This window comes from Pezoporus occidentalis, unplaced genomic scaffold (genome assembly GCF_034315485.1).
Source record: "Pezoporus occidentalis ecotype Australia unplaced genomic scaffold, CSIRO_AGI_Poc_V1 ctg11, whole genome shotgun sequence".
In the NCBI taxonomy this organism is placed as follows: domain Eukaryota; kingdom Metazoa; phylum Chordata; class Aves; order Psittaciformes; family Psittacidae; genus Pezoporus; species Pezoporus occidentalis.
The window spans coordinates 3,025,595-3,037,461 of NW_026912886.1; the positions used below are offsets into that span (position 1 = coordinate 3,025,595).

Here is an 11,867-nt window from a genome sequence, read left to right on the forward strand (position 1 = left end):
ACACTCCAGGGATGGTGACTCCACCACTGCCCTGCACAGCCTGTTCCAATGCCTGAGCACCCTTTCTGTGAAGAGATTTTTCCTAATCTGCAGTCTAAACCTCCCCTGATGCAGCTTAAGGCCATTTCCTCTCGTCCTGTCGCTTGCTACGTGAGAGAAGAGACCAACCCCTGCCTCGCCACAGCCTCCTTTCAGGCAGAGCTGTAAAGGTCCCTCCTGAATCTTCTTTTCTCCAGACTAAACCCCCACCCCCAGTGCCCTCAGGTGTTCCTTGTAAGACTTATTCCAGCACCTCCATGTCTTTCTTGTAGTGAGGGGCCCAGAACTGAACAAACTGTCCTTTTCAATAGCCCCTTTTTTTGAGCTGACTTACCTTTCTTTACATGAGATTGAATTGTTTGATGCATAGCAAGGGTACAAAGTCTTTGCTGTATGTTATCTGAAACAAGTATCTGAAAACATTATTCTACCAGCCAGATCCTGACTTCTAACTGCCAAAATGAAAGCAGACAGTCTGAAAAGGACAGGTATTGTAAAAGACCAAAGCAGGAGGGAGCATTGGTGGATGACCTTCCGTATTCTGCTTCTCTAGAGTTAAGGCTGAATGTTAAGATACTGTCTTTTGGAGGAACTATTAAAAGAGAGCAGTGACATTAAAACATTAAAAGAGATGTTCAGTGTTAAAGGAAGTGCAGTTACATTATTTCCTGTAGAATTTATTTGGTCTGTTCATCTCAAGGTTTTTCACTCAGCTCAAGGTTTTTGTGGGTATCTGGTAAAAGGGTCATAAATTCCAACCAAAATATAAACAAAATCCCCACTTTTAATAGCATTTGATTAGCTTAGGCTAGAAAAAGCTTTTAAAAATCATAGTCCTTTATGCAATGTAGAAACCAGTATGTTTCTGAAAGCATCTTCTAAAAACCTTTTTACAAGTGTCAGGAACAGTATTATGTGTTTAACCTTTAAATGGGCAATAAGAGTCCACCTAAGTCAAGCTTGCTTTTCAAAAGTACAGCCAACACTGCAACACACAGACACTTGCAAATATGCAAGGAACATGCTGGTAGATCAAGGCATTTTCTAATACCCACACAGAATGTGGGGATTTGTAAAGCTGCAAAACTGTGCTCCAGCCTTCTAACCCTCAGCACAGTGCATTTAATCCTGCTTCAGCAAGAAGCAGTAACAGTTTCTGGAGAAAGTAAGTCATGCTTCTCTTTCTGTTAGAAAAAATAAATACCAGTTTCTTCTTGTAGCTACAGGTAAAACTACACTTACAGATTTCTCCAATTAGAGATTTGTGTCTTCTTCATAAATATAATTAGAAGTATGCTTTGAGTCTGCAGCACCATGTGGAATAAAGATCCACAGAAGTACAGTTTTAACCACTGCAACAGTGAAAAAGGAAATAAGTAATACCTGACACACCTACAGTCAGGAGTCACTTGATGAATTCAGTCATTACTATATCCTTCAGCATTTGTTTGTCCTGGTTCCTAACTGGCACTGCTGGCTACTGCGTTAGTACTACATACAAATAATAATAATAACCCAAGGTTTATCTGGGCTACTCTTCTGGTTCTGAGAGATAAAAACTTAAGGAATACTTTACCCTTTCCCTTTCTATTCAAGTCATATATATGCCAATGCTTCAAGGAAAGATACAGTTAAGTCCATTTTACTGAGGAAAGAACATATAATAAGGAAATGGATTTTGGATTTTACTGTCTAAACATGTGCCCAAGAATGGGGAATAAACAAAACTTTACAAATTTTCCTGTTGGAATATTAATTTAAAATGCAAGTGTGTCTGTGTTGTTTTATTTCAGAAACAAATAATGTGGAGAAACACATTACTTTAGAAACAAGTTGGAGGATGTAAGTAGAATAACAAATGACACCACTTTTTTTCCTTCTCTGATACAGTGCTCTACAGAATGTGGCAGTGGAACTCAACAGAGAGAAGTCGTTTGTGTTAGGAAAACTGAAGGTACTTTTGATGTTTTGAACCCCTATGAATGTTCATATTTGGAAAAACCTCCCAGCCAGCAATCCTGCTACCTCAAGCCATGTGGATCTAAGTGGTTTCATACAGAATGGAGCACAGTAAGTCTGTCACGCTTTTCTAAATCTGGTTTTGTTTGATACATCTTTTTCCGTGTATATTAAAAGGGAATGCTGTTTGGATAAAACTTTGATCGTGAAATTGCCTTAATCTTGCACAGGAAGGATACTAAAAAGAAAGCATGCTCTTTAGCAACCAGTGAAGCTTAGGAAAGTTAGAAAATATCCTGAGCACAAGGAGACACTGATCTTTTCATTACTGATCTCTTCTTCTAAGAATCTTCCCGTTTTATGAAGTTGATGTGCTCCTTAATGACACTAGTGCACTAAGAAGTTCTTTTCAGAACTCTAGTTTCATTAAAATTAAAGAACATTTAATAAAAGAATGAGGTATATATTCAGTTTTTAAAGTCAGTTTTACCATAATATTTTGCTTTAAACGCTCACTGTACTACTTAGAACTTCACTGAGAAAAAACTTACTGTAAAGCCTCATGTATATCTAGTTTCCCCTGGAAGTGGACCAGCTACATTTGCAAGTGCCATAAAATCCTTTGGTTGGATTTTTACCCCCCAAAAAGACAACATTTGTCTCTTAAATGGACATCAGGAAGTCCACTGTGAACTTAGAATGAAAAATGGTGTGAAAACCAGCAGAACGGCTTTGAAACTGTCCAGTTTATATCTTCAGTAGACTTTTCATATGACCTAGGATAAATGGCGTGGTCTCTCAGTCATGGAGATTAAATGGCTGGCTAAGAAAGAATGCTGGGGTTTGTGTATAGTGTTCTGTATGTACCATCTAAATTCTGTCTTGGTTCTATTTTAAGTGCTTAAGATCTCTACAGACCCGAATTGCAGTTCTTATTGCTGGATGTGGGATAATTACAATACTCTATACAGGCATGTAACAAGAGTAATTATATAAAAACCTGCAAACATTCAGTTACTGCCACCACAGGCTAAGTGTTTATTCTAAAAAGGAGAAGGGTTGTACTTAAAGATGAAAGAGCAATTAAAGAATATATTATTGAGAGTATTTTAGTTAGTTTGGTACACTAACTGATTTTATGATAGTGATTAGTTGTTTTTGCAATGTTAGGGAACTAAATAATTATGCCAAAAAGGCCAGAAAGAAAACATTTGTACTAGTTTGGGCCTATTAAGGGTTTAATCACTATAAATGACACAGGTTTAATTGAGTTTGTGAGCATTTAGTTCAAACTGGACAGTGAGCCAAATCTTAAAGACCTCAATCAGGCAAAATTCTTGAAATCAACAGGGGATTTGTTTCAGTATGGGCAGAAATGTGTAATAATTGGCTTTAAAAATACCAAGTCAAGCAAGTACAAAAGTCTCTGGCTTCAGAAGCACAGAAATATTTTCTTTAGAAATTCAAAATAAACCCATAATGTTCAAGAAAACTGTTGTGCTGCAAGAAGTGAAAAATAATCAAGTGCTAGAAAAAAGGCATTTAAGATTATTCCTGATTCTATATAAATGGAGGCAAAAGGGCAGGGCAGGGCAGTACAGTCAAGTAGTGAAGTTCAGTTCAGCAAGTTCTTAAACTAAGAAATGTGAACACTGTGGAAAAAGTAGATTTGAGACGTGTATAAATAACCACAGCAGAACAAGGCTAATAAGAGAAGCAAGTAGCTAAGTAATTCAGAAGGGGAATATTCTAGCATGCTTTCAGTTGCTCAGTGTCTGTCATATTTACTGGTCTGGTGGTTGCCCCCGTGGTCATAAATTTTTTTTAACCTTTAACAAAATTGTGCCTGTATGTTAAGAGCTACATAGTTAGTCAAAAAAACACAAACCAAAGCCACCAGAAGTGGTGAAGTTGATAAAAGGCTACAGTGATATCTGGGTCTGGCTTCAAGGTTCCCAGTTTTTTCTTTCTGCATTTTCACATCTCATATGGCCTTCATGAACTTCAGCTTTTGTATTTCAGTGTTCCAAATCCTGTGAAGGAGGATTTCGGGTTCGAGAGGTACGATGTCTGTCAGATGATATGACAGCCAGTACTCAGTGTGATCCACAGCTTAAACCCGAAGAAAAAGAACCATGTAACACGCAAGATTGTATCCCTGAAATAGGTAAGGAAGAAGAAACTTCTGGTTTAAATATGGAACTCCATCTAGTGGAGAAAATATTTAATAGTCTTGCAGAGGTGTTGAAGTATATTTTCTTCAAGGTCTAGGCTTTATTTTTCATGAAATACAGCTCTTTTCTATAGTGTAAAAGGAGGCTTTAATTTCCAATTAAAAACTTTTTTCTTGTAACATGTAAGGAACTGGCTTACATTTGAAGTTGCTGAGAGTGTGAGAAATCTGCTTTTGTGAAAATAGAGGGTCTTTCTGTGCAGCTTCCTTGCATTCTCAAAGGTTTCTCTTGGCAGAGTCTTTAAAAAAGAAAAAGGATTGTGTATGATATGATGCATTTTGTAACAGTATATTCTGTAAGGGCAATAAAGCCATTTTCTTGTATGCAACGTAAATGCACACCTACATATAATTTGGCTTTGGAATTAGTTGATCAACTCATACAGATTTGATTTTAATAGTAACAAGGATGACTAGGGAAAGAAAGATGCAAGTGTATAGAAGCACACTGTAGAACAGTCTTCAGCTGATAACTACTTAAGTTAATAATTTAACTATTTAAAAAAAAAGGTACATCAAAAACCAGCCACACACACACACTTAAACCCCCACAAGAGGATAAACAGGAATAGGTGCATTTTTTCCACAGTTCTATGTATCTTTGTATTAAAAGTAGAAAATCTTGAATAATCTAGCTAATTTGCATCGGTAGCCTATTTTAACCTGACAATGAACGTTTAAATACAGGTGCAAGGGATTTCACACAGTAAAAAATAGGGGGTTATTTATTTCTCTAACACTGCTTTTTTTCAGTTTCTTATCTCTTCCTTTTTCTCCACAGATGAGAACTGCAAAGATAAATACTACAATTGCAATGTGGTGGTTCAGGCCCGGCTCTGTGTCTACACCTATTACAAAACAGCCTGTTGTGCATCCTGTACACGTGTGGCAAACAGACAATCTGGGTTTCTAGGACGTAGATAACAAATACTCTTCTACTCAAAGCGGCAATCTCAGTCTTCAGATGGCGCTTGAACAGTGTTACTGTTTGACTACAGCAGGTTTTAGCTTCTTAGAGATGGGTTTTATATTGCTGAGTACAGCAAGACTATGGTTAAATTTCACACCCTTTCAGTTACAGTTATTGTGCAATTATCTTTTTTTAAAATGTTTGTTTTAAACCCACAATCTTTTTAAAGCATTAATTTTTAATGATACTATTCTTTGCACCTGCTCATCAGATAACTAATTATTTAAAGAATATACCAGCCTTAGTATTGTGAAATTAATGAAAACTAGATCAGTCACAGGCAATTACTGGAGATATTTGACCAGCATGGATACAGCTGCTGCTTTATTTTCTGAGTGCTTACTCTTACTTGGTATTTTGGACTGCCTTAAATTAGGTGACTAAATCAGTGAAAAATGCACGAGAAAAATTACTTCACAAAGAACCAGACCCTTGAAGATCCATTTACCATCAGTTTCTTAGAACTCTAACATATATTTTTAATTACTTTGGTCCATTCATAATAGAGTCACTGTTAAGCTCTCTCAGTTGTACTTTTAAGTAACTTCCTGTCCTCAGGCAGCAAATATATATACACATTTGACTGCCAAAAAGTGCCTTCATATTTAATTCATAAATTCTTGAAATTATACTTTTCTAATTTTGTATGGGTTTTAAAATACATTACCTACCAGAGTGCCACTAGACCCTTTAAGTCTTTAACAACTGCAGCTGTCACTGAGACAGATTAACCAGAATGTTGAAGAGCCTTTGCTGCTATAAAAAAAGTAATTGTTTCCTTTGGCAAGGTCTTCTTCCTGTAGAACAGTTATTTCAGTGAACTGGTATCTTGCCTAATGTCTCTGCACTATTGCTTAACAACTATCATACCAAAGTACTTCGTCCAGGCCTAGTCTGGATATGTCACCAGTTTCTGAAACAACCACCAAAGGATGCAGGCCTCTGTGCTTTATGGTAGTCTGTTACTTTTGGTACCAGGCATGCGGTATGAGTGTAGTAGCTGAATATCTGTAAAAAGGAGATCTTAGCTACTGACGTTCTTCAGATTTTGATCAGTTATTACAACATACTTGTCTATTTTTAGTCAGTGTTCCATCCCGCAGATCTACTCCTGTCGCTCCTTTTCTACTAAGAATGGCTCCAGGCTTAGAGCTGAATTGGTGATTTTTCAGTTCTGCAATTACAGTAGTCAGCCTTAGGACTTGCTAAGAGCAAAGTGAATGTCCGATGTTTTACATTACCTGCACATTCTCTTTACCTGAGAGGCCTTTCAAATCTGTAAACAAGGCTGAAGGATAAACCAAACACTTCTGCATATTCAGGTTTTTATTACAGCATATTGCTTGTAAATTGGTGGTAACCCAGCTGTGCATCTATTTCTAAGGTGCCTATTGTCTGAGTTCAAAAACCATTTTAATAATCTATGCTAAGTCACTCCCAGTGATACAATAGTGATTAAGTGTCCTGCTGCTGCTGAAGAGCCATGTTTGAGCCTCACTGTGTATTCTTTTCTTCTTACTGGCTTGGTGGAGGGGATGTAGAAGACGGAATGGAGACAGGCCTTATATTTTATTTGGTCACTGGTGAAAAATATTTTGGACACGATGAACTAATATTGTTTGACTGAGTGAAATGAAGAAGCGTTTCCCCCAAAGTTGATAGTTACTCTTTGTGACTACAAACCAATAATGTCTGTTTCTGTACACCTTGATCTGGCGTTTTCCACTGTAACTAACTGATATAAAGCTGTTAGAAATAGAAATTAGAATTAGAAAACCTTTAATTTCATGAATCTTTCACAGTCATATTCCCTTGTATTATAAAGGTTTATACATGAAAATAACACACAGGTTTGTGATCATTTTGTATTCCCTAGATTCTTGACCAAAGAATAATACGGAGAAAGTGCAGCATAAACAACTCTGGAATCCAGTGTTTGTAAAAACAGATTTTCATCTGGATATCTCATTGCAGCAAATCTGGACATACAGTATGTAATTCTTGCTGTTGTCTCTTTTGTCCCAAGGAACTGTATCGTGCCAGTTTGAGGGAAATACCTGTCCCATAAAAAGGCTCTCTGAAAATCACAAGGTAAATGACATGCAGAGAGAGAATCAGGTTTGCAATCAGTTCACAGAACATAATCTGCTAGCACAAACTTTTGGCTGTGGAGCAGCGACTCAGAACACAAACAAGTCATCCTGGTCTTTTATAAAGTATGTTATTTTGCTCTGAAATTAGCCATTAGGTTATTTTACAAAGATGATCATCTTGTAGGCACTGTAAACAGAATTCATGGGAGCTAAGTATCAAAGAACATATACATACACATATCACTGTAATCCTCTATTACATCTAATGTATACAGCTTTGTGAATTGAATGCAGTGAGTTATGACTGTACAAACTATACTTTTTAGTAAAGGGACAATTTTCAGATGTATCAGATAAAACAAAAATAAGATTGTGCCACCTAATTAAACATCAGAGAATAAGGAAACTGCCGAATGTTGCAGAACTTAATCATTTATCATCTCTTCTTATGTGTCAGCATAATCAAAGTAGTTGTTCCTGCTAAATAAACTAATGAATCTTTCTTTTCAGCACTTTTATATAGTAATATTATGTACAAAGTGCTATGTAAGATTTCACCATCACACAAAGTGCACTTTTGAAAATGTTGCTATAGCAACTGTTTATTTTAATAGAGCAGTGCACCAAGTTGGGATGATGCCTGCAGAGGGCCTGATTTTACTTTCATTGTAAATCAGAGGTGGACTTACTGAGTGCAGTAAATAGACTTAGAATGGATATAAAACCAATAAAAGTAAGGGATGGTGGAGCCTTTTGAGCTTGAAAGCTTTAATTTCTTTTTCTGAAATTTTAACACCATCAAAATCCCACAGAATGGTGGAAAAAAAGCTTCTTTGCCTTAAAGATTTTCACCTTACACAATCCAGTAACACCAGAGTTAAGTGTAGGAAGACTGCTGTAGGTTGTTGATTTAAGGAGTCTAAGTAGTTTAACTGCTTATAGGGGTAAAATCTGCATACAGCTTTCATGTCTTGCAGACATGCAACTGGCCAAAATCAGCTCCATCCAGAGCAGGCTCTGTGTTCCAAAGCACTCTCCTTCTGGAATTAAGGACTGCTGGTGCAGTTGTTTATCAAGTTATCAAGGATCCATCAGGGTTTGCTAGCTCCTGCGCAATGTCAGATGCAAACATATGTAGGCAGAATTGCTTGTATATAGGAATTGGTTGCCAAGTTTGAGAGCTCTTAATAGCAGCACTGGATTCATGGAGTTCTCCCTTCTTCTGACTAGCTCAGAAAACTGAAGATGATGGTGTGGAAGCATGAGAGGTTGCTCCTGTGGGAATGACCCTTTGTCTGATATGGCCCTCAATGAGACAGTATCCGCTTTAGTGTCTCTGACCTTCAGTCCCCAGGTCTCTCAATTAGGAACAAGCTTGGTAGCAGGCAGTTGAATGCTGGGGAGAGCACTGCAGGAGATGTGTTCTTAGAAGTCTGCTAGCCTGGAAGTCCAACTATAGTGTATGCCCAGTGATGCAATGCAGGACTACCTCAGTATCTCTGCACAGGGAACTAGTATCTTCCTCATTACACACATAATCTTTTTTTCTTTTTTTTCCCAATGCTTCAGCAAATGGAGAACTTTCTGTATGAATAAAACAGTGCTTAATGTCATTGGTTAAATCCCAGTTTTATGATAGTGTGGTGCAGTTGAGTTTGGTCCTTTTATACAGAAAGAAACCTAGTATGTTACAGAGGATGTTAGGTTACTTGTTCATAAAGTTGATAAAAGTAGTCAGTATAGCCCTGGGAAACACAGAGCAGAAGACCACAAGGAGCAGCAGTACTGCCAGGACCTTGCTATTTACTTTGCTTATGTCAGAGTCCTAGAAGGTGCCACTGAAGGAGGTAGATGCTGGAAACAGCTTATGGCTAGAAGAGAGAAGGTTATGCCTTCCTGAAGGAAATACTTCACTTCCACTCTGTGTATCAATGCCACCGGAAGTAGTAAAATGTGCTTTCCAGGGCTTTGCTTTTCTTCATCCTCATCCCAGCTTGTCTCTTTAACACCCACAAGTGTTCTCCTCTTCCTCTCATCTCACTTCCATCCCTTTGTCGTTTGGGTAACAATATTTGATTTTGCCAGAATTACTGAACTGGCCATTCGGTTGATAAGAATCCGTGTTAAAACTAGGCCCAGCTATTTAAAAGAACTATATTCCTCCCAGTCCAGTGATCTGTTTGTTTTTGTGGGTTTTTTTTTGTGTGTGTATGTGTCCATGCTGGGTAGCTTTAATGCACATTATTAAAGTACCTACTGAATTCACTTCTGTGCAATGAACCTGTGAATGCACAGCTACTGAAGTATGTAGTGGCTCTTCATATGAACATTTATTGCATGAAAAAATGAGAATTATTGTCTCCACAAAGGAAAAACTGGGTGTCTACATGGTTTTCTTGAGACTTACATTTAGTGTGTCTGTCTTCGTAAGAGCTGTTCTGTGTATTATGCAGGTAATATGCATGTCTGTAATTGGAACACACAAAACATGAAAATTTGAGCACAGGAAGTAAATTTCCTTTATTCCTAAGTTACAGAATATGGTTGTAGGGGATACCTTAGCTGTTTATTTAGAAAATGGAGTAAAATAATTATTTCTATATCAGAAATGAAAAATCACCCCCTAAGCATTTTCAATATATTTTCAAGCAAACTTGTCATCATTGTAGTATCTCAGTATTGTTGGTGACATTAAGACCTGGTGAAAGGAAGAGAATTCCATTTAAGGGAACTCACACCAGACCTGAACTCAGCTGTTTCTCCACTTTTAGCAGCCAGAAGTTCTGAAGAATGTGAGTTTCCCATCTTCTGTATCCCCATTTACTATAATGGGTTATAGATAACTATCATGATATCTGGAGAGGAGAGGAGCTTAATTTTGAGCAATCATTGACTTTCCAGCGACAGCTGTCATTGCTGCTTGCCCTGGCCTGTTTTGTTTATGCTGTGTTTGGTCTCTCGAGACCAGTGGCCTTCGCAGGGGTTGGGTACGTACAGACTTTTGAAGTCCCATCATAGTCACTCAGGATCTACATAGAGGATCAGGAAGGATTGGAGACAAAAGAAACCCTAACTTTTTTAATATGTGTAAGATTTTCTACTTGACCCTCATAATAGATTTTGGCAGAAGGATATACTTTATTATAACTTATTTTGTTGTTACGTGTAAATACAAGATGTCTATGGGAAATAAGTAATTCTGAGCTGTGTCTATGGAACAAGCCACTGCACCAAAATATTTCAAATATTTAGAATAGGCAGATTTTTTTTTATTAAAAGGGACCTAATATGTATTTATTTACATATACAATTCAAATTTTGTCCAGCTTTTTCATTTTACTAATCCAGCTTTTTAGGGAATTTTATAGCACAGGTATTACATATATATTTTTGTATATATGTCATACTGAAAATCCGTAATACAATTTTCTAAACTTCCTGATTAGCCAGTTCATTGAGTGAATTAAAGGGGGAGAATATAGGCAAATTGCTTTCTGACTCGTTCAGGAATATGTATCCATGGCAATGCACCTGAACCAGAACTGTACAGCATCCTTTCCATATTGTATACATTTTCTCTTTGATGAAAAAATGTTAACTATTTTTGTTTATGACTAATTTATTTTTTATTATTGTGAAAAATAAAGTAATTCAAGATTAATTCGTGACATGCTATTTTTCTTATTTCATTTGTTCTTCCAGAGCCTCTTCAGAATTAAGTACAAGTTTCAACAAGGGATAAAAGCTAAGGAAACCCTCACTCAAATTTAGACGTGGACAAAACATAACCGTGTTGCAAAAGGCTGCATAAGCTGTGCTGCAGCCTTACACAAGTGATGGCAGCACCCTGACAGACTGCGCCTGAGACACTTGTGTCTCACCCACTGGAAAGGCAGCTATTTCCTGGTGTGGTCCATGGGCCCTTTCATGCCCTCAGCAGGTTTGCTCCGATCTATTCTCACTTTTCCTGTCCATGAGCAGGATAAGGCTCAGCAACGGAGGGAGGATACAGCCCCTCCTGGAGCAGCAGGGCCCGCTTTGCCAGGTGTTCTGAGGTTTGGCATCTTGCAGTTCTTCGTAACTGTATCTGTTGTTCAGTCGCTGCTTTACCAGCGGAAAATCGGCGACGTGACAGCAAAATAAGCTAGGCGTGTGTTCGGCTGTGCTCACACCACAGAACACTGTGGCTGTACCCCACAGCGCACATCCCCGTGCTGAGGAAGCGTGCACTCGACAGGTGCAATTTCTGCTGGCAGCTGGTGAAGGATTTTTTCCCCCACTCTAGCACAACTAGACCAGCGCTACAGGCAGTTACATTTCACTGTAATTTCATTATAAATAAGTGAAATTACAAGGGAGAAAACCCGTATCTAAACCGTTCCGGAGACGCTGCTATTTGACCTTTCCTCTCTGCCGTTATGAGACGTCCCGCGCGGCTCCACACGGGGAACTCATCCGGATTCCGCGTTCCGCGTTTGACGCTGAACTCCGCCATGGCGCCTGCGCGCGCGGGGCCAGGGGGAAGAGGCGGGGCTTCAGGCACGCGCGGTGCCTCGAGCCTTTCGAGCCGTAA

At 38.3% G+C, this 11,867-nt stretch overlaps 1 protein-coding gene across 6 annotated transcripts in view; it reads left to right on the forward strand.

Annotated features, from left to right (window-relative positions):
- Positions 1-10,955, forward strand: part of THSD4 (thrombospondin type 1 domain containing 4) — a 317,288-nt gene extending 306,333 nt beyond the window's left edge. For all 6 annotated transcript variants that reach the window (XM_062627009.1, XM_062627000.1, XM_062626986.1 and 3 more), the window contains 3 exons: positions 1,930-2,109; positions 4,021-4,165; positions 5,013-10,955. In XM_062627009.1, coding sequence (XP_062482993.1) covers positions 1,930-2,109; positions 4,021-4,165; positions 5,013-5,155 — 468 coding nt within the window. In that variant the 3' untranslated portion in view covers positions 5,156-10,955. The remainder of the gene's footprint in view (positions 1-1,929; positions 2,110-4,020; positions 4,166-5,012) is intronic.
- The last annotated feature ends 912 nt before the right edge of the window (positions 10,956-11,867 follow it).